The 22,095-nt window shown below is 45.0% G+C and overlaps 1 protein-coding gene across 1 annotated transcript in view; it reads right to left on the reverse strand.

Annotated features, from left to right (window-relative positions):
* The window catches only part of PIGL (phosphatidylinositol glycan anchor biosynthesis class L), a 51,414-nt gene that overhangs the window by 12,853 nt on the left and 16,466 nt on the right, over positions 1–22,095 (reverse strand). The window contains exons 3-4 of the mRNA XM_040082568.1: positions 6,233–6,323; positions 1,079–1,146 (exon numbers count right to left, since the gene is read on the reverse strand). Of these exons, the coding sequence (XP_039938502.1) occupies positions 1,079–1,146; positions 6,233–6,323 (159 nt within the window). The remainder of the gene's footprint in view (positions 1–1,078; positions 1,147–6,232; positions 6,324–22,095) is intronic.

Below are 22,095 nucleotides of genomic sequence, written 5' to 3' on the forward strand. Positions count from 1 at the left end.
TGGTCATCGACCTCTGCTCCTCAGTCAGCAGCCTCTGCTCAACCTCTGCTCACTCCTCAAACTGCCTGGAACCATCTCCCCACTCAGCCCAAACAAAGACACTGCTTGCTTCAACTCCACCCCCTCTGCTCTGTCAGGCTATTTCAGAAGTTCCTGAGAAAAGCCATGATCCCCTTCTAACACTGAATTCCAGCCACCAAAGCTCTCAGCATCTTCCCAGAGGAGCTGAAGGTCCCAGTATGGGTTCTGCGGCACTGCAGCTTTCTCTAGGCAAGTGAGAAAGGCAAATCACTGTGATGTTGTCAGCAAGGAGAGCCAGAAGAATTTGTTTATTTGAATTGCACAGATGATTCAGAAAACAAATGGGTGCTATAAATACAAAGCTATACTTGCAAAGAGTTCTTCTCATGCCTGGGAAAGGCAGGGGCAGCTCTGGAGAACTCTCTAGGACACAGTGAGGTCTGAATGAGCAGAGGGTTAAAGTAAAATAGAGTGGCTGTCTTGCCAGCAAAATTTGAGTCATTTTAATAAAGGGATTTTTGTCTATTAACCTCACCACCACAGCACAGAGACAGAAGGTCCCATAATGTAAGGAATAAAATGGTGAAGGAACTAAAGGACTCTTCCTAAAAATGGTAAATAGGGACAGCTCCAGTGGAAGAGCGATGTTCTTGGGGCAGAGAGGTAAATTCAGGTATCTGGACAAGACGGCAACATCTTCTGGTGAAGAACTTTCCAAAAGCCATCTGCCCCCAGCTCAGGCATCAGGTATTCAAACACTCTCCTCAAAGCAGGAGTGCAAAGTGATCTGTGGCACATTTTAGTGGGATCAAGGACAGGAAGAGCAAAGAGGGCCCAGCGAAAGGGAGACTGGCGAGGTCCCAGCTGATGGAACACTAAAAGAGGCTGTAGGCTATTTCCAGAGCTGTGGCAGTTTCTCCAGTGTCATGTCCCACAGCCCTGGCACTGAGCTGGAGCAGGGAAGTGAACACTGCCCCTGGTTCTGCTTCCACAGCAGCACCACGACGACCCTGCACCAGCCCAGGGAGGCGCCCGGTGAAGTGTGCAGACATTGTACCTGACAGCAGAGTAAAGAGAGATGTGGTTGGCATGGCCACTCACTCCTCCCGCATCAAACGTCACCACCTGCAATAAAACCACACAACAAGAAGCACTTAGGAGCAGGAGGAGGAGCCTGTGCAGTTCCCAAATTTGACATCCAAGCCCTGTCCCAGCCCGTTGTGTCTAACGAGTTGTTTATGTGTTGCACAATGAGGCCTTGTGTGTGTGAACTCCTCATGCCACAGAAACACAACCAAACAAACAAGCCACTCTGGAGCTAGATGACTACACAGCCTAACAGCTTGAATAACAGAAAGATGACAAAGATCGTGTCCCCACTGGCAGGATGCACTTGTTACTTATTACCAGGGCAGAAGGTCACTTTCAAAGTGATCTGTTGCAAATGTGTTCGTGACCCCAGAGGTCCGGCTCTGTGAATCACTCCTGGATGTGAGAACATTCTCCAGCGCCTGTGCACGACAGGGTGAAGCTCTGGTTTGCTGTGCCGTGAATCAGGACATTGCTGCAACGAGAGCCACACAAGCAAGCACGACTGTCCTGGCTGTAATGAGGCTTCACCACTGTGCAGGGCTGAGGCATCGCCCTGGGGCCTCACTCCCTCTGTGGGGCTGTGCAGTGGGTACTGAAAGGCTCCCAGTTCCAACCAAGCAGCCAAACTGGCAGCACAGAGGGCAGAGTGGACAGGGAATGTGTGCCCATCCACAGGGCAAAGCTCAGTGCTCGCCCTGGGAGAGGCCCAGCAGCAGAATTTTCCACAGCTCCCTTCTCTGGGACCAGGAAGAAATCATCAACTCCCACGTTTCAGGCAATGTTTGCTTCCTTGCCAGCTTGTTCTCTCTTTAGGGAAGGAAATGCTACAGCCTAGCTCACTCACTGCACCTCCTTTCTCAAAATCTATTTTATATGCAGGGCCTGGAGCACTGGGTTAGAGATCAGGGGAAGATGAAAAGCCACCGTGCCCGTCCTGCAACTTGCTCCTCCACCCTCCAGCAGGAGAGGCCCTCTCAGACAGGGATATTGAGTCAAGAGGGAGAGGAAACACAGAGGCAGCGATAAGGAACACTTCAAAACCCACAAACTTCACACAAACCTGCTTACAAACCCACCCACCCAGGACAAGCCCACAGTTAGACTTTCCACTTCGCCCAGTGGCTGTCAGCAAGCACCAGGACCAAAATTGGTTTCATTCACGTACAAAGAAGCATTTTTTGGTCAACCTCTATTTTATAAGGAGAAAAAGGATGTGTTTGACCTTGGCTGCTGCTGCACATCAGCAGGAGCAGAGAGCTCTGCAGGGCCTGCCACGGTGCTGAGCCCTCCCCATGGATATCAGCTTTTGGAGGAGCTCATCTGCAAACACATGAACCTGAGCACAGCTCAGCGTGAGCACAGCACCCTGGACTTTACAGATAAAGAAAAAACACACTCTGAAGTCACTCCTACTTGGAGTGGTACTTCCCTAAAATGACAACATACCCCACTCACTGCAGGCAGAATAAATTCCTATTCAGGTGGATAACAGTGTGAGTCTGATTAGGGCTGGGCATGCACTAAACCTTTTTACTCAGTGAGGACAGAGAGAGGGTTTGTCTCTTCTGCCTGGTCCCTGATTTTCATGTAATCTGTACAAACAGAACATTTTAAAGAGCAGTACCCTGCTGTCAAAGGTGACTGAAATTAGCCAATGGGCTCTGAAGTCTTTTAAAACATGCATGTGCACATACAAATAAATACAATTGCATTATTCCTGTTTCCTTAGGAAATCAAGCAAAAAACCCCAGACCAGCCAAAACACACATTTTTCTTCTGTGGAGGTTACAAGAGAACAAACCAGAAGACTGAGATAAGAGACTTCAGTGAGCAGACTAAATAAACTAATCGTTGTTTTTACAAAACTGGCTCGGGCCAACTGTGGGAGCAACAAGGCTGGGTTAGGAAATATTCTTGACATGGGAATTATCTGTTCAGAAACACCTTTGGAGGTTTTTCTTCTCCACATCTGTTTTGAAATAGAAGCTGCTGAGCTTATGTAATGTCTGAACCAGCTGAAGAGACTACACAGAGCCCATTTTCAATTGCTGTAGTGCAGTTTATTGTTAGGACATTTATACATTAATTGCCTGACTCTCTCTAAATAAAGGAATAAATAAAGGAAATTTTAAGTACAATTCCCAAGGTATCTGCAGTGACTTGGCCAACGTGGCATTGCCTTTGTCTGATCCCTCTCAGCACACATCTGGCTCTGGGACAGCAGGGATGTCCCACCCTAAATATATCATATATCATCTAAATATCTATCTAAGTCATCAGGGCTCTGATTCCACAGCACCACCGTGCTGTTCATGACTTAAAGCAGGCAGCAATCACATGTAAATCAATCCCTCTGGCTTCAGGGATTCATTTCATTGATAAGGAATTTGAATTTCTTTCTCACATGCTGAAGATATTTTCACACGGGAGCATTTGCTCCTTCCACACTGTGCAGCTCCTGCTGGGCTGGCTTTTAACTCCTAACCTGAACCAGGCTGATGATGAAATCAAGCAAACAATCAGGACAGGATGAGAAAACCTGAACATCTTCAAAGTGTCTGGGTTAAAAACAGGCTTAGCCAGTTCTGGGAGCGAAAGGCTGGGATAGTAAATATACTTCATGTGGAAATTATTGCTCAATGAAATCTTCAGGGCAAGAGGGAGTTCCCTCCCCACACCTGTTCTGAAATGGGAGCTGCTGCTGTTGCTGGTTTTTCTTCTGGGTGACCTTGGTATTCAGGAAATGGAGCTTTCACTAGTGGAAGCCAGAGCAGCAGCCAAGACAAACAGGTCCCAGAAATCCCTTCCGGAGAGGGGAGAGCACAGAGGAAATTACTCAATTACCAGCAGAAGAGAAAACTCCTGAGAGGTCTGGACTCCATGATCCCTCCCCACATCTCAAAGCTGAGGTTCTCCTCTCTCTGGTGTCACACAGTGCTTCAAACACAGCACACATCTGCTGTGGGGACACAGAGGTCTCTCTGCTCCTTAATAAGGGCCATCCCTTAAAATGCCACAGCAAGCAACCCCACTTCTCCTGGCCTTCCCCTGAGCATCTCTCCTTACGCTCCCAGAGGCCAGAGAGATACAAACTCCCTTTGAGTCTCTTCTGAGTTTGGAGATGTCTTTTGTGTCTGACTTAGGAGCAACAAGAGCCTGCCTGGAGCTCACACAATACTATGTAACTTCTTTTTCTACACACCAAACACTTTCTAATCTGGATCAAGACTGAGCAGCCTTGGCTGCCTCTCCCTGCAACACTGGCTTTTGCTTGTAAATCCAGCAGGCAGGAAATCATTCCCAAAGTCTATAAATTAGTTTTGGCTTCGAGTACACCAACCATTAATTTCTGTGTCTGCACTATTTAATGTAGAGCTTGGAAGAAATATGTCCCTGTAGCTCCCAAAAAAGATTGAGCTACTCCTGGACTTCCAGGGCAATTGAACCAATGAGTAACCACGTAATGGAAGGAAACTACACAGAACATGTGGGACTCCTTGCCTTGCAATCCTTCCTTTCAGACATGCTGGAATTTCAGCCCCTGCTCCACTGCCAGATGGCACACAACATGTTCTGTAAATAAAGATAATGAAGATACCATTGTCAATGCTGTGACTACTGGGAGAACTGGAGAAAGTTTTCCCAGTGGGATAGCTACAACAATACACATCTTCCAGTTATGCTGACACTCCTGAGTTGGTCTGAAACTCTGTTAGCTCTTGGTTTTTTCCAAGGCTTTTTTAACATGTTCAGCCAATTCTATCAATTTCAACATCAGTGAAAAATGGACTCAGTTTACCTTTCAAGGCCAGGCTGTTGGTTTAGGACAGCAGAGATATCACAGACAGCAAGCTCTGAAGTTTTAAATTGCAGGTTGTTTAACAAAGGTAATTAGGTGCTTCTCTTGCTGTTGTTGGCAAATTCATCCTGCTCTTAAATGAATGGTACTACAGCAAACACCTGAGACCTGTGTGATTGCTTGGGACACTTCAAATAATGAACATTTCCAGAGCAGTTCATTACCAGCAGCCCTGAGAAGCTGCTCCAGCTGCTCTTGGTGCTGTTGCTGTGTCCTGCTGCAGTGATTCGTCCTCGGTGCTGCTCAGGGAAGAGCTGATGGGAATGCAGGGGCTCCAATCCTGGCAGAAAATATTTCCTGCTCTGCAAACCCCACATTTCTCTGCTCAGCTCAGCACTGTCAGTGGCAGACTCCAGCCTCCCCCAGCACAAACAGTTGGAGTTTAATTTTCCCCCAAGCAAAGATCTAATCCTTCCTAACTATCCAGAGGAGTTCTGGTGTTTTCAGAATTTCTTCTGGGGTTTTGGTGCACTTGTCCCTGTGCCCTTGAGAGTCACAAACATGCAATACAAACCCTCCTGTGTTTGGAGCTTTCAGATTAGATTAAAACCTATCTATTCAGGGGGCCAAAAGGGACAAAAGGAGTCCAGGAAAACTGCATTTGTCTCTGTGCACAGCAATGAATTTCATGGAAAATTAGCCTCAGAATCAATACAAAGTTGGATGCATGATGCTGGTTTTGTGCTCGTGGGGCTTTCATGCTACAGGAGATGTGGTTTCTTGTTTTGTGAAGTGCTGAAAGGCTTTGAGAGTTTCGTGATTTTGCTGCTAATCAGTGTGTGACAGTGCCGTGCCTGATCAAAGCAGGGTTCAACAGAGAAGAACAGAACACAACCCTTTCCATGCCTAGGCCCTTATTCCTGTTCTGTGGGAAAAAAAACCCAAACTATTCCAGTGCCAGGAAATCTCCCCAGTTTAATATTCTCCAATCCTGACCTATAACCCTGCTACTCAAGCTCTCTAACACACATCTGCCAATGGGCTTCAAATCTAAGCCTAAACCTAGCTCTAAAGCCCAAAAGGGATCTCTCCATCACAACATGGTTACTTTAAAATACAGAAACCATTTGAAGACTTAGAAAAGCAAAATTCCTCCACTGTTCATTTTTCACTGGGAAGCAAAGAAAGCTCTCCTGTGAGAGAAGATACATCTTAACCTTAGAAACTCCAAAGAAAGCTTCCAGAGGGAAAGGCAGAGCCCAGCACACCAGCTCAGGAGTAATTTGGCAGTTGCCTGTGCTGCAGAAAGTGTCACATTACCAGGTCGATGTTCTTGGCTTCTATGTGCTTCAGGACAAGGGTGGCGAGGAGCTGTGTGTCCCACTCCACAGCAGGATCATCCGGAAGATCCCTGAAAACGAGAAGGGCAATCAGTCACTTCACTGCTGGGGACTTGGTAAGGACCACTCCGGAAGAGAGAGATCATCCTAGTCACAGAATGAAATCAAGATAGATTTATTTACCATGTAAAACCACTGAACCTTACTTAAGAGTCTTACAGGCTTGGGTACTGGAGGGTTGAAACACTCCCCTCATGGATTTGCCAAGCTCTCCCTTCCCTCTTACCATCAAGGCAGACTTTGTGACTGCTTTACTTCAAGAAACATCTATTTTGTAAATTCTTTCTCTCGATTTATCCCAATCAAATTTAAAAGCCCTTTAAAAACACATTTTTTCTGAAAGACTTCCCAGTGATAATCTACTGGGGAATTACATTGGGAAGGTACCAAGCAAACTCCTGCTGTCGTTTATTCAGGAATAATCCATTAACCACAACCAGAGGACAGTAGAGTTGTAATTATATGGCTTGGATTTGATAGTAGCTGATCATGTGTTTATTTTGTGCTTTGCATACCCAGCTGGTATGCAGAGCATACTATGACTGAACTCCCTGCCTGGTTATTTTGGATTGCAGGATTCTAGGGGCAGGGACCATGAGCCAAATGCAAAACAGCACCAGACAGCCAAGAGAACATTCCATATTTACACAACTGAGGGCTGAATGTGACCCCCCAGTCATTATGTTTGAATGATGCCAAGAAAACATTGCTCACAAAGTCGCAAAGGTTATTAGCAACAATAGGATAACACACAGCTGCTGAAGCCCAATAATGACACGTTAAACTGGCCTTTTTCTCAGACCTTTTCCCTCCTCTGCAAGTCTGATAATTGCTGTGAGGTGGTTCAGCAGCAAAATGACTACACAGCATTCTCCCACAGACCCAGGGGCCTGGAGCTGAGCTGATCCAGCTGAGATCAGCTGCAGAAAGCAGGAGCCACATCCCAGCACTGCTCCCTCCCCAGACTGCAGGGACAGCAACTTCTGCAACAGAACGACAGGGAAATATCTCCTTGGCACATTCCAAAATCAACCTCAGCCTGGGTTTTCGGGAGAGGTCTTCTGGCCACAGATTTCCCCACTGCTGTTAACACTAGTTGGAATGGAAGGAAGAGCTTTATGTCCAAACTGACCATTAGATTTTCCCTGTTTTGTTACATGTTCCTGCTCAGCTCAGGCACAAAATAATGTGAATTAGAAACCCCAGCACAAGGGAGGGAGTTCCTACACGAGGCTACACATTCCAGCTCTGGTCCCTGTAGCAGCACTACAGCAACTGAAAGGTTTGTGTTGTTGGCAATTCTCTCTGGTATAGACAGCATCTCTGCCTGATGGACACATGAATTTCACCACTGGAAAGATGCCCTGGTGCATCTGGTGGCTGCCTCATCAGCTTAACAAACCTGCATCTCACCTGCTCACACACAAACTTTCACATCTCCTGTTTGAGGAGGAAGCGGCCCTGGTGACCCTGAAGGAATGACACGTCCCAGCATGTCACAACAAGCCTTAAACTGAGCGCATTTATAAATATGATTCACCTAAAACATCCCAAGAAACAAGCACACTGAGCCCAGGTGCAACTCTGACAGTGCTTCAGTTGTTTGAACGATACCTTTGAGGTCTGTCAAGCCTTACTCTGATAATATTAAAGCAGCAAATCGCTCTAACAGGGATTCTTACACCGATCTCTTACAGTGCAAATATCATTCTCCTTTTTGGACAGGGCTTAACTGGAGGAAGTGAAGAGTCCCATTAAAACAGGAAGGGTGCTCCAACAGTGAGAGGTCAGGAAAAAAAAGTAGGGCTTGGAATTTATGATGTCCATGAGGCTTTGGTGTCATAGCCACCGCACTCAGCTTTATTGGGCTGTCTCCAAAAAGGCTGCTGGGTAGTGGAGCAGGTTTTAACTAGTTTAGACAGATAAAGATCATCCTCGTCAATGGAAATGAACAGCTGGAGGCAACGGTTTAGAATCCCTGGAAACAAAACAATCTGAAGGCATGAGCAGATTAACTCCATCAACACTGAACTGATTAAGCAGGAATATTCCACCCAAAATTCTGCTTCTATCCAATTACTGCTGGTCACAGAGAGACCACTTACTGCTAGTAAGGAAAAGGAAATATTCTTCTTGCATCATATTTGTCAGGTAGAGAAGAGAAGCTGATCTTGCCGAGCAAGAGACACATGCACAGAAGCACATTCCTAACTCATTAATAGCCACGATGGCCCGTGGAAGTATTCCCAGCTCATTCTGCAAACACAAAAACTTACACACAGCTAAATGACAAACCCAGAGTCACCCAGAGAAACCAGCATCAGAACTGGCAATAAATACATTCATCTAGACTGCTCCAGGAAGTGATTTTTCCTTTATTGTAAGAGTTTGTATAATACTTTATGAAGTTGGAAATGTGTTCCAGTGATAGTAAGGGACCCACAGAAAGCATGAGACCAGTAATTTTCTGCCTGTGCTCTGGATATCAATAATTGGGTACAATAGGGATGAAAAGGTGATGAAGAAAACCGAGTTCATACACAGCCATGCACACAGGACAGGCTTACAGGAGGTCTCCACATGCCCAGGGAACTCTGAAGGGACATCAAACTTTGAAAACTGCTCACAAAATCATACATGAAACAAACATTTTTCCTAATATCATAAATAGGTTGTCCCCAAACCTCAAGAATCCCCCGATGTGCTGCACTATTAAAATAAGCTGCATTCATTGCGTTTACCTTCAGGACTTTGTATGATAAACATTCAGCATTTCAATGGTTAACTGCACGCTGCCTTTCTGGCTAAGGCTGATAATGCCTCTGAGCTCAAGGTCGAAGGGCTGAGATAAAGGACTATAAAGGAGTGAAAATTAGCACATTCCCTGGAGCAGACTGGAGCTCGTCCCAGGAGACACCGTTCCCCTCCCTGTCCTCTGCCCCAGAGAGCTCCTCGTTGCTGCTGTCAGTCAGTCAGGACATAAATCCTGCACCGGAGGCTTCCCAGGTCACGCTGCTGCAGGGGGCTGTGGGAAGGGCACAGGGGTTTGGGCACTTGGCCATATTTCCATCAAACTGTTATAGTCTGGAGGGGATGTTTATGGAATTCCACGAGTCTGACATTGAATGCAGGTGGCTGTTTGGATGCAGGGGAAAATGGGGAGATGCATAAGAGGAAAAAAAAAAAGTATTCCTAAAGGAATAAGGCTCCAGAAGAGTCGTCTTCCCAGGAATTTTCACTGAAACCCACATTGTGCACTGTGCAGGGAATTTACAGCTGTGCCAAGGGATCTGCAGCCTCAAGAGAGGGAAATGGAGAATTATGGTGCTGCAGTTGCTGCAGTGTGAAGGGTCTGTCTCTGCTCACTGATTTCAGCAGTGACAGGAAACATCATTCAGAAAACAAAATCCTGCACCTTCCTATGTATCCATCCATTGGTAGGAAGAACCAGATCCCTGGTTTTCTCCATCTCACTCCTTTGCTTTCCTCCCAGCCAGGCTGAGTAGAGCAGACACCGGCATCTGCAGCTCCCCTTGCCAAGGTTTGGCCAGAAAGGATGCAGTGGATGTCCTGGATATCCCAGAGCTCCCTTGTGGGAAGCTCCAAGGGTCCACAGCAAATCACATCAGCATAAACCACCATCCCGCCTTGTGCAGGTTTGGCCTAGCAGGCTCATAGCTGAGAATGAGAGATGTCAAAAATCACTGCCAGCTCCTCTCCAGGCCTCCTCCTCTGCCTGCCCTGGGCTGGAGCTGCTCTCCCACCTCAGCCTGGCCATTGGAACACGCTGCACTTTGCCAGCACGGCTGGCCCTGCCAGCTGAGTTTTGTAGGGTCATCTTTCTAGGAACACTGGTGCTCAAGATCACCATGCTGCTGTCATTTGGGAGGTCACTTTTGGCCAAGGTAGCGATTTCAAAACCTTCACAGATATATATTGCCAAGTTGTACCCTCCTTACATGATGGACTGCTCAATCCCTGTCCAATTTTCCACTGCTCACCTTCCACCTTTCAGCAGCAGCCACTTCAGAGGACAATCCTCTCTCGAAGCCTTCCGTGTAATTTATTCTGCTCGTGAACTAAGCTCTCCTGACTGCTCTGAAGGTTAACTTAAACCCAACAGCTGGTCTGTGCGATGGCCACGTGGCTCTACAAGCAGCAAATGGGCTATGGGATAACCTTGAGATCTACCCTCGAAATCTGTGAGCTGGGAAATCCCCAGGCCCTGGGGACCAGCAGGGACGTGAAACCTTTGTGGGTGGCTTTTACAGGGAGCAGGCAATAGAGTGACTTCTTGGAGGTGTTAAGATCTCCATTTACACACTCCAAGATCCCAGTGCAAAATTTTCAAGGTGCCCATGTGATTTCCCATCCCACTACACAGCAAAAGGGTCAGGGTGAAAGAGCTTTCCCAATTCTTATTGCCTTTTGATCCTGCAGCACAACCTTAATCAGTCCAAGGTTAGGGACCAGGAAACTTTTTGGCATACCTTCTGCTCCTTATCCCCAGTGCCTGATTTTACATTAAATCAGCCCAAAGGTCGGTGGGTTGATGGTGGAAGCAGGTGAGCTGCTGTGCACGAGGCTCCCAGCTGGGAACAACGACCACAATGTGTCTGTTGGAACGGAGGATGCCCTTTGTATAAAGTTAGAGCTGCACGAAATGAACAGCTGGGCAATGAAACTGGATCAAGAAGCAAAAAGATCCCACAGAACAAAATGAGGTGAGTGCACAATTAGTGAAAAAGCCATGTGATGACTAGAGGCAATCAGTGACCTTTATATCACAGCATCAAAGTAATTCAAAAAACTGTGTAAACAGAAATTATTTCACGCTCTCCAAAGTAGAGCGGAGAGTTTTTTATTTTTGAGATTATGCTAAGATAAGCTAAGACCGGCTAGCCCTAGGCCTTGAAGCACAGCCTCTAAATCCTGACTTTTATAACTATTTATAAATTCCTCTTCCTATAATGGGCAATTACAGACAGGAGGGAATTATTGCTGTTAGGCTGCATGTACGTCTCTGATTCAATTGAAAATAGCCCACTTAGATAAATGATCAGCATCTTGCAACATCACGTTCTACAGAGAACAGATGCTGTGTGCTTATTGGAATGTGACAACCTCCAATTTGGGAGAGAAATGGACTTGAGCAGGATGCCAACTGTCAAATGAAAAGCCACCTACGACAGGGAAGCTCAAGAAATTTTCATACCAGCAGCATCCTTCCTCTCCTCATAGTAAAGAAATACAAATTATTCTGAGAGTTTTATTTTAAGATTGGAAATAATAATCTTAGGGTTTGGTTTAGGTAGAGGCTAAAGGAAGTGGGGAAGATGTTAATGACTGGAATATTAACAGTAAAATACTCTGGGAGAGCTCTGCACGTTCCCACTGAGCCATGGACAAATCCAGCACACCTCTGACAGGTGACACTCCAACTTCCTCCATACCTCCCCAAAGAGAAATGGTAATCAGGTCCTGAGGGAACACTTTTTTTTTTTTTTTAAATTTGGGCATTATCATGTGTTTCTCTTTGAGAAATAAGCATCCTTTAGGTTTAAATTCACAGGAATTATGACAGACCACAGGACTGGTTGTTTGCAAAGACCTATCCAAATGGCCCGGTACTCATTTATTTTTTAAATGAATTATTGATGATTTCTCAGCAGAGACTGATGTCTATTCACAGGGATGACACAATTGCTTATCATAATTTGAAATCTGGTATTCATTTGACGTCTGTGCCTCAGCGCCTTGTTGATAAATTACAGCACAAAGCTCTGCAGGAACAAGTTCATATTCAATGTCTTCAAACAAAAACAATTGATGGTTCCTTTCAAGACCAGAAATACATAGAAACCATGATGCCTATAGCTAATTTTAAAATGTAACTTTAAAAAAATACTTTGGAGAGGGCATCAGGCCCTGCTGTGTAAGACAGAAAACAAATTTCAGCTCAATTATTTCTGAATTGATAGTTAGACACTGCATTTTTTACCTTCTGCTCTTCACACCAGTGGAATGGAAATAATTATGTTTACCCCTATGTAAGGAAGTTTGGGATCCTTCTAAGAAAAGTGTTCTGTCTGTTCCCTGATTTCTGAATGGAAACCTAAGACATGTCTCAGCAATCCTGGGTATTGGGAACCTTTTACTCCTTGTACTATCTTCCCCTGGGGTATTGAATCAAGTTCAACATCTTGGTCTTGACTTGAAGGTCTAGCCCCAAAGATACAAAATGCTGTAAAAAACTCCAAAATTATGAGTATGGTGAACAGTTCTGTCCATTTGGAGCTGAGGAGCTCTGCAACAAACATTTCAAGCAGTCAGGACTTCCTTAGAGGCTGGTGCAAAACAGTGAATGAGCTCCCAAATCAAGTAATCACAAACTGCTTTGATTTCTACTGCAAAACACCAGGAATACTCCTTGGAACCTGTCCTTTCTAGCAGCAAACACAGTCATATTAAAGTTCAAAATTCCCCAGGCTCTCCAGAAAGAAAGCTGAGACATCTGGGCCAAATGTCATCCCAACAATGGAGACTCCGTTGGCCAAAGCACGTGACAGGGGCTGGGTGTGTCACCTACTGGGCACCTTGCTTTGGCCACATCGGTGTCACCACACAATGCTGCTGAGGGACACGAGGAGGGACCACAGAGCACAATTCCTGGGCAAAGCAGCAGCATTTCAGTTCAGCACCTTCCTAAGGCAGGAAGGTGGGTGGAAATGCTCAGTGGAAAGCCTGGACAGCAGACATGGACTACAGCAGCTGGTGGCCTTTGGGAATTTCGGACCACACTCCCAGAACCATCTGCTCTTGTCTGTGTCAGCTCCCAGGGGAGGGATAGACTGACCTGATCCCAAAAAAGGTGGACTGGTCTCTACTAACTCCCTGGGCTCCATTATGTACCCCTTTGGGATGCCTCTAGTCACTCTGATATTCCAGACAGTAACAGGGGAAGGACACAGCCCATATTTCTCCAAAGCACTGTCATCACTGTGAGGAATGAGCACCACTAGGCCCAGATGAAGAGATCAGGCAGATCCCAGAATAGCTCCCAGCCACGATCATTCCTCATTGTTATTGTTGGCTTTGCCATAGTGCCTCGGAATTCATCTGGGCCCTGACAGTCTAAGTTGCCCTGACTTTGAGAACAAAAAGCCCAGCAATCCCACAATCACCACTGATGTTTTAAAACTGAAATACAAATCGCCAGCAAAACCAGGACTCTCGGAGGAGCAGACCACAGGACTTCACTCCTCCCTTAGTTTATTTTGTTTTGTAAAATGCTTTGAAGAAAAGAAGAGCTCAGGGGCGCAGAGCTTGGGACAGGGTGTGTTAAGCCATTCACCAAGAAGCCATGTCCAGCTCACATGAGTCTTGGCACCACTGGCTCAAGGACAGATTTCCAGTTCCAAACTGGGATTGGAGGTCTCACTGTCCTGGCAGAAGTAAGAGCATAGGTAGAAGAACAACCCTGTTGTTCTTAGCTAGGTTTGCTCTGCAGTTCTGCCACACAAAAGGTCACACACGCATCCTACGTGCCCAGGACCTCAGTATGGAAAAGGTACAAACCCAAGGGGAAGGAACAAAAAGTCTCTCACAGCAGCCAGCAAAATCTTTCAGAGGCAAATGACTGAAATACCACAACCTTCATATGCCAAATAAACCTGATGACCCTTCAGCACAACCTTAATATTAAATCTGTTTGCTCTTGGAACGATAAATACACCACACTGTATAGGCAAAACTGCAGTTCTGACTCTGGCCCATGGAAGTCAAACAGGACTTGGCCACTGACTCAATGGCCAGACCCTCAAAAAGCAGGAGAGCCAAAAGCATAATCACGCCAGCCAAAGAGATAGACCTTGGTCTATTCCACATAACAAAAATACTACAGTCAGAAACCTCAGGAGACAGCTTGTAGCCAAATCAATCCCTCAGCCACTTTAATTAATCATCTAGAAAGGGAAAGCACAGAACAGTCACTTCATGGACATTGATTTCTCATGCCAAAACTTATGTAAATGCAGATGCAGCTTCAGCAGAGATCTCCAGAGGATGATGGCCTGATTCCAAATGCAGCTTCCCATGTTGCAACGTTCCAACTTCTCTCTACCAATTCCATCCAAAAAAAGTTTTCTGATTTCTCAGCCTCCCACAAACTCCCATCTCCTGCAGTCCATTTGATCTATGCAATGATATGGGAGCACTAATTCTTGCAGCCATGCTGTACCCACATAATGCCGATGTTCTGATGCCCTGGGCTCTCTAGCTGGGTGCAAATTTCAGTCCTACATCAAATCACTTCCTTTTAGAAGACAATGTATCAGGAAGTTAAACACCTCTCTTAACTCCCACAAATTTTACAGGCACGCAAAGTTTCTGCTCACGCAAACAACCCTCCTGCAGGCAATGCGAACGCCCCGGTTACAGGGCTCCATCAGCAAGCTCCTCTCTCTCCCTGCTCCCAGCGAAACCTCCCACGGCAGCCCGGCCAGGAACTATGCTTGGAACTCCATTTGCGACAGCAAAGCGGGCCTCGGCAACAATGAACAAACCGAGCAGAAGGAACGCGGGGCCCTTTGTGGCCGGGGCCGCTGCCAGCGTTATGCAATGCTCGCTATGGCAACCCTCGGGCGCTCGGCAGTAACCCCTCCGCAGGCACTGAACTCTGCCCCACTGGCGAGCGCCGAGCCGCCCACTCGCCCGGCCGGGCTGTTTACACTGCTCACATGACGGCCCGAGGGAGGCTCCTGGCAGCCGCTCCAGCAGCCAGCCGGATTTCTAGGACCGGCCGGCGCTGCCAAAGCCTGGCAGCCGCTCGCCCTTGCCGGTTGCGGGAGCCGCCCGCAGCGCCCCGGAGAAGGGAAGGGAACCGGGGCTTCGTCCTCCCGACATCAACCCGTGAGGGGAGACAGAAATCTGGAAGCTTTAAAGGAGGGAACAGCGTTGTTGCAACGTGTGGAAGACGGGAAAATTCCTTTGTTTGCTAAAATGTATAAATAGTAAACGGTTCTGATGGTTGATTTGTGGAGTTTCACCTGGCACCCAGGCTTGGTAACTCTGAAATAAAAGATCAATGTCTGTCTCGAGTGTGCCATTACCGGCTCACTGCGCACCGGGTAACAAATCCGAGTTTTGCAGACAACAGTATCTTTTTTTCTTTCCTTAATGAGTGGCAGATGAGTGAGGATAATGAACTGGAGCTGGGCATATCACACTTGTCGAGAGCTGTGTGCCATGAGCTGCACGTACCTGGGTTACACGAGGCTGCACAGAGCTCCCAGAGTGGCACAGAACTGTCCCAGCCCTGGGTTCAGGAGCATTTACCAGGACACAGAGGGGGATTTGGAGACAGGGATGCTCCACAGGTGCCTTGCTAAAATGGTGATTTAGCCTTACAGCACAATCCCGTAGGAAAACCTGCGGATTCCCAACCCGCTGCTACTGCTCCGGCAATTCCACAGCATTTATTTCCACACATTAACAGATGTTCATTAACTCACACCCCTGTGAGGCTGGTATGGGGAAGTGAGTGAATAATAACCTCCACATTTTCTAATGAGAGAATTAAGAGCTCAGATAACTCTCCCTGGAGAGCCCGAGGCAGCAGAGCTGAGTCAGGGGCAGAGCCTGGATCGGAGCCCTGAGCCTGGCGCTGCAGCACCCACACACACACTCCAGGAATATGTTTCACTGCCTGGGGCAGACAACAATCCAATCTTCAACAGGTCTCTAACTGGTGCTCTGCAGAGCCTCCTGTATTCCTGGGCTCTTGGACTGCATAGAAAACACATTTACAGTTGCAAATGATCCACCAACATCAAAGGAGCTGCTCTAATGTACCCCCAAAACTTGTCAGGGGCAAAAGTGTGACCTCTGCATCAGCTAATTGTGCTCTGTAAGACACAGATCTGGGTGACTCTTTGTGTCAATACTCTTGGCTGCTCTTCCTTTTAGGAAAAAAACTCGCGTTTTGCCCTAAAATATTGTATTATCCAGTAAAACTTTGCTACTCACAGTAAGAGGATTTCTCTTTGCTATGATAAGTTCCTTGTCACAAAAACGGACCCTGCAGATACAGCTCTGAAAAGCAGTGCCTTGACACCAGAACTGCCTTTCACACGTTCATCCAATTATCCCTACTTCCAAACATAAAATTGTCATTAAAAAAAAAAAAAAAAATAGAAAGGAAATTTGTTAGGTCTGGCTAAAAATCTTAACACTCACAAATTTCGGTTTAAATCGGTGGCTCAGTCTCATTTCTGCAGGAACTCGTTGCAGTTCTCTGACCCTCACTGGTGACAGCAGCTGCAGGAGTTCTCCTTCAAGCCTCAGTCTCTTGGCACCAATCCTGCAAAGCCCTCACCTCTCTCCCCCACAGGTCAAACCTCTGCCTGCAAATATCCTGCAATATTATACAGTGCCTCTCCCAAGGCAAATGATAAACCAGCCTTGGCAGCCCAGCGTGTGGCTACTTACAAGAAGAAGAGAAATGCTGAGTATTTGGCTTCTGAAACAGAAATACAGGAAGAAAATATTTATAACAATGCTACTGTTTAAATAATGGAGACCATAATTTATGACAGATGTGACCCTTCTCCAAAATGAAGGGTTTAAATCTTGCTGATGCACTGTAAAGACAAGAAGTAAAATGGACTTAATGAAGAATTCAACCAACTTCAATTCTGAATTGCCCTCTTTTATCTCCTGCCATTTTGTACCCCAAAATAGGAACAAAATTTGCTTCTTTCAAGCATTGTTTGTCAGACTTTTCAGTGCTCAGATTTAAAAACTGATTGATAGGAAAACATCCATCCTTCATCCTAAAAGAGACCGAGCACTTCTACATTTAACAAAACTCAGTTAATTATTAACAACTAAAGACGAGAAAATGGCATGGAAATCAGACAAGATTTGTTATGCTTACAGTCACATATAAAGGATGAAGAGTGTATGTGCATGGAGGGGAGGATGTGTAATGAATTATTTCAGTGCAAATGGCAATTGCAGAGAAACAGACTGCAACACTGAAATGAGAAACCCTGAAATTACTGTACAAGGAGTCTGCAGGTACAACGAGATTTCAGTTAATATGTGACTGGTTAGAAGAGGGGGCACGACTTGGCTTGGAACTGTAATCAAAATGTTTTCATTTAATGCTTCACTTGGCACACAAGGATCAGATAACAAAATAACAAAATATTCACCCCAAATCCCACTTCAGTTGCTAAAAAGGTATTTCAGTTTCTTGTGCTGCAGTAAAAATACTTTTTTTTCATTCTAACCAAAATGGATTGAAGAAGCTACAAGAAGCAAAAGATGCTCAGTGATGTCCAGCAAAGAGTTCATTTCCCTTCTTCCTGATGCAATAAAACTGAAATTATAGAACACCACCCGCATTTGCTAATCTAGTGCACATTAAGAAAAAGGTGAATATGCAACTAATGAAAACATTCACTTCCTATTTGCTTCATCAAGTTCTGTTTTCTCCTTTTCAACAAGCTGGTGTTGCATCATCTGAACAGTATTTCCTTCAGAACAAATTATCTAAAGTCTTCAAAATTGGCTTCAGTATCTCCAGAAGAGCAACAGTAAAACTCCATGAGCAAACAAGTAAAATTCATTGGACTTCTTTGAGATACTGAGTATCTTTTACACTCTTTTACTCATTATTTGAAAGTACCTAAACGTGGTATTGGGGTTATGTTAAATGTACTCCCAACCTAGCAAGTGTCCTTTAAGGAACTGATCCTTTTTAATAGTTTGCTCTAATCTGAAGTACCACACCCACCACCTTTAATTCAAATTTACACTGGAACTGAAAAACTTTGTCATTTCATGTATACTGATTGAACTAGGGCCAAGGGGAATAAAACCATTAAGGTTTCACGTGAACTGAGAGAAGAAAGACTTCTTTGGTAATATAATTACAGAGCACAGAGCTCGTAAGAGGAAATGAACTACAGGGATTTATTTGATTAGACTTTTTTTTTTCCCTTTCCTTTTTAATGATAGCAAGGGCTCTCCTTCCCCCAGCCCTTCCAGTCTAACAGAAGATGTTGAGCAAATTCTTGGCAGGCAGGAAGTGGGACTGTTGCAGAGGGATCTTTCAATGGGACACTGTTATGGGACGGAGTGTGTCCAGTTCAGTTTGGAGTATCTCATCCATCTTGGTTGCTGCTGCTGAGGAGCCCTGAACAACACTCCAGCTGTGAGAAGAGTTTGTTTGTACAAGGAGCTGAGGTTTGTCCCACCACATCACCTCCCCAGCATCAGGACAAAGCTGGAGCAGGGATCTGTGAGCCACTTCATGGGCTGTGCAGCACTCCAGGGCAGTGACCAGTTTACTTTGTTGTCTTGGTAACATTGTGCTTGACCTGGGTTGACCAGATCAGTGTGACTTAATCATCCTAAGAAGGAAACAACTGCAACAAGTGGCAAAGCTAATTACTGTAGGTTCCCTCCCTGAATGGACTTGCTCAAGCTCGTGTCTCACGTTTGCAACCTTTGGCCTGCCTAAGCATTTGAGCAATTCTGATTGTGCACCTCCCTGGGACAACCAAGTCACCTACAGCACTTACCGTGCACTCTGTTCCACGGATCTGCATCTATTCAGTATCCACACCCTCCCTGGGATCTCAGGAAGCAGCAGGTTACAAACTCCTATTTACACTGTTCAATATCAAAGATTCTACTGACAGTCTCTTAGTTACAATGCAAAGTGCATGTTTTACCTGCTCATTGTGTTTAAGCCCTTTTTTTTTTCTCTCTCTGTACAGTAATGCAGCTGTGAAGATCATTTGGGAGACTAAAACAAATGGTGCCCTGATATAATCATAACAGAACCGGAGGAAAGGCAATTTCAGCAAAAATCTTGACAGCAGAATCTGCTTCTGTTTAAGTCTGACCTGTTCTCCTTGCAGAAGCAGCATGACAGAATGTTTTGCAAAAGATTTGTATTTATATGCTTGGCTGTCAGCTCTGGATGTTGCTCCTTGTCTGTGTAATAATTACATGGAATGCTCAGTGGAGATGTTCTCTAAATTGAAATAAACAGAATCAATACAGACTCGAGTTAACTGCACTGTCACACCACATGAATAAAACATGCTGATGGATTCTCTTGGCCAGTGTTCAACAGGGATTTGGTCATTGCTATTGCTATGCAAAGTGCATGTTTAAATGGTGTGCCAGCAGTTGAAAAATGCCACTTCTGTCTCTTACCTACTGTTGTTACCAGTAATTCCCAGTATTCCTTAAATAGAAAGAGCTGCATATTTATCTCTGCCACATAGTACAAATGAAGTAAAAGAAACATTTTAGAAAATAGCTAGGTACAATGGTTAACACTGGATAGGGATCTAGGGAACAGATATTTTATAAAAAACTACTCAACATAATTTTACAAGTTAACTTCAGATCCTCTGCATTTCCTGTATGTATTTTTCCTACATCAAATCCTTCTTTTTTTTCCATGCTGCCTGATGAACTGCTACAGTAACACTGACTCCTGGACCTTCACTTGGTTTTGCAGTTTATGTATCCTTTAGAAGGTCTCACAAAAGGACAGGCAAACCCCTAAAGGTGGTCACTCCCCTCATCATCCCAAGCAGACAAAGGTTGTTTCAGTTCACTGCAAGGCACTGAAGCATGCACAGGTCTCATCTGATTACAGAGAGCCTGTGATGCCCCGGGGCCACTGAGACTGTCAACACAGCTGTCCCTGTGTGCTGAGACAAATGTCCTGCTGGGCAATCCCGGAGTCAAAATGGAAACACAACTTCTGAAATGGATTAGGGGTAAGGACAAGGACTGTAAATAGGCCAGGAAGCCAGGGAAGTTTATTAGGTATTAATAAAGGAGATTCTATTGAGCTGTTAGAAATACCTTGACCCCCGTGCTGTTCTGCATGTCCGAGTATTCTGAAGGATTTCACTTCTCTGGTCACCTGTTGCTAACATAACATAAAAATGAACGTTTTCTGAGCATGTCTCAGACACACAAGACCACACAGAATATTTATAAAGCTCACAAAGAAGGGAGGTGCAGAGATCTGCACGCTAATGGCATAATTAGCTCTTGTGAGAAAAGCAGTCCTGCTGCATCAGCACTGAGCAGCTCCCATCCTCACCCATCCCACACTGCCACCCATCTCACCCTCATCCACCCCACATCCTCACCCATCTCACACCCATCTCACACCCATCCCACACCCTCACCCATTCCACACACTCACCCACCCCACACCCTCAGGAAAACCCTGGCAGAAATTCTGTTTCCTGACACAAACTCTGCAGCAGAAGCAAACTGGAGCGATCCAGTCCCTGAAACCACTGAACAATCTCCTGAATGTACATCCTGAGGGTTAAATATCCCCAAAGAAATTACAATTACTGTTAATGCAGATCACTTTAAGACCAAACGAGTCTGGGCAACACTAAGCCCACTTAAAACATTAAGTTTTGCAGGTTTATTTTTCTAATACTTCTTCATATTCTTTCTTTTTAATTAATTTTCTGGTCATCTGTGGCTTAAAAAAATGATTGATTCAGTAGGCATCTGCTCCCACATCTGGGCTTTCTTTAAACAAAGTCACAAAAATGATGAATCTTCTCTTACATAATACTTTATTGCTTCCTATGTTCATGCTTTTGGTGTTTTAATCATAACTAGAGGCTCACACACTCCCACCTCAGCAAATACAGTATGCTGGATAAGCCAAAAAAAAACATTTTTAGTTGAAGGCTTGCCCAGACATCTAATATTTTATCATAAAAATCTGAAATTTTCTTTTACTCTGAGTCACTCATAAAAAATTTACTTCATGGAACATTTGAAATGGGTTTCAAAAAAAAAAAAAAAAAAAAAAGGGAAACAGCCCCATAAAACAGGACTCAAAGAACTGGCAGGAGCATTCCCAACCTTGGGCCTTGTCCCTGTCAGTTCAGCTGCTCCGAGGGCCAGGGAGTGTTGGTGACACCACAACAGTGACATTGTCACACAAAATTCAAACCAGGCGGTGGTGAGGGCCAAGCCAGCCAAATTCCTACCTCTTCCTGCAGCCCAGGGCCGGTGGGTTTTGACCCAATCATTTTAAATACGTGATTCAGTTCTTTCTAAAGCAACTCTCTCTCTAAGGATAGAATTTAATTTCTCCAGTTTATTGTATTAACGGGGATGGAGTGATGCATTTCTCCTCACTAAATGAACTTCTAGTCGTGGTTTGTGCAATTTTGAGTTGAGATGGAAGCTGGAGCTCCAAATCATAGCAGTATTTTATAATTGTTTCCAAACAACTGGGTAAATTGTATCAGAATTTCTAGAAATAATGGAAAGGCATATCAAAACACAGTTTTAAAAACTAACACATGCAGTAAACAGAGATAATATTAACTGCAGTTAAGGAGATAAAGCAGTTGGTTTTGGATCACACATGCTGTTGAGGCATCTAAAAAATTAGTAGAACAGACTTTCACATCTATTTTTATTCACAGATCACAAGATGAAAAAGGATTTCCTCCTTCAGTTTTGAATGAGCTTCCCAGCTCTGAATTACTGAGTGTCTGATAAGACAACTCAAAAGGAGTCTCTCACTCTAAAATAGTCTAGTGCTAAGTGAGAGGACTTCATCCATTCTGTGGTTTTACTTTCTCTTACAGTGGCAGAAAAAAGCACAGTGCCTGCCTCTTTAATTTCATGTAAGTTATCCTGTTAAGAGTATATGAATCTTAGTTCTTAGTACAGATGGTCGTAAATGCACATTAAATCACAATG

The sequence above is a fragment of the Hirundo rustica genome, chromosome 19, assembly GCF_015227805.2.
Source record: "Hirundo rustica isolate bHirRus1 chromosome 19, bHirRus1.pri.v3, whole genome shotgun sequence".
Classification (NCBI taxonomy): domain Eukaryota; kingdom Metazoa; phylum Chordata; class Aves; order Passeriformes; family Hirundinidae; genus Hirundo; species Hirundo rustica.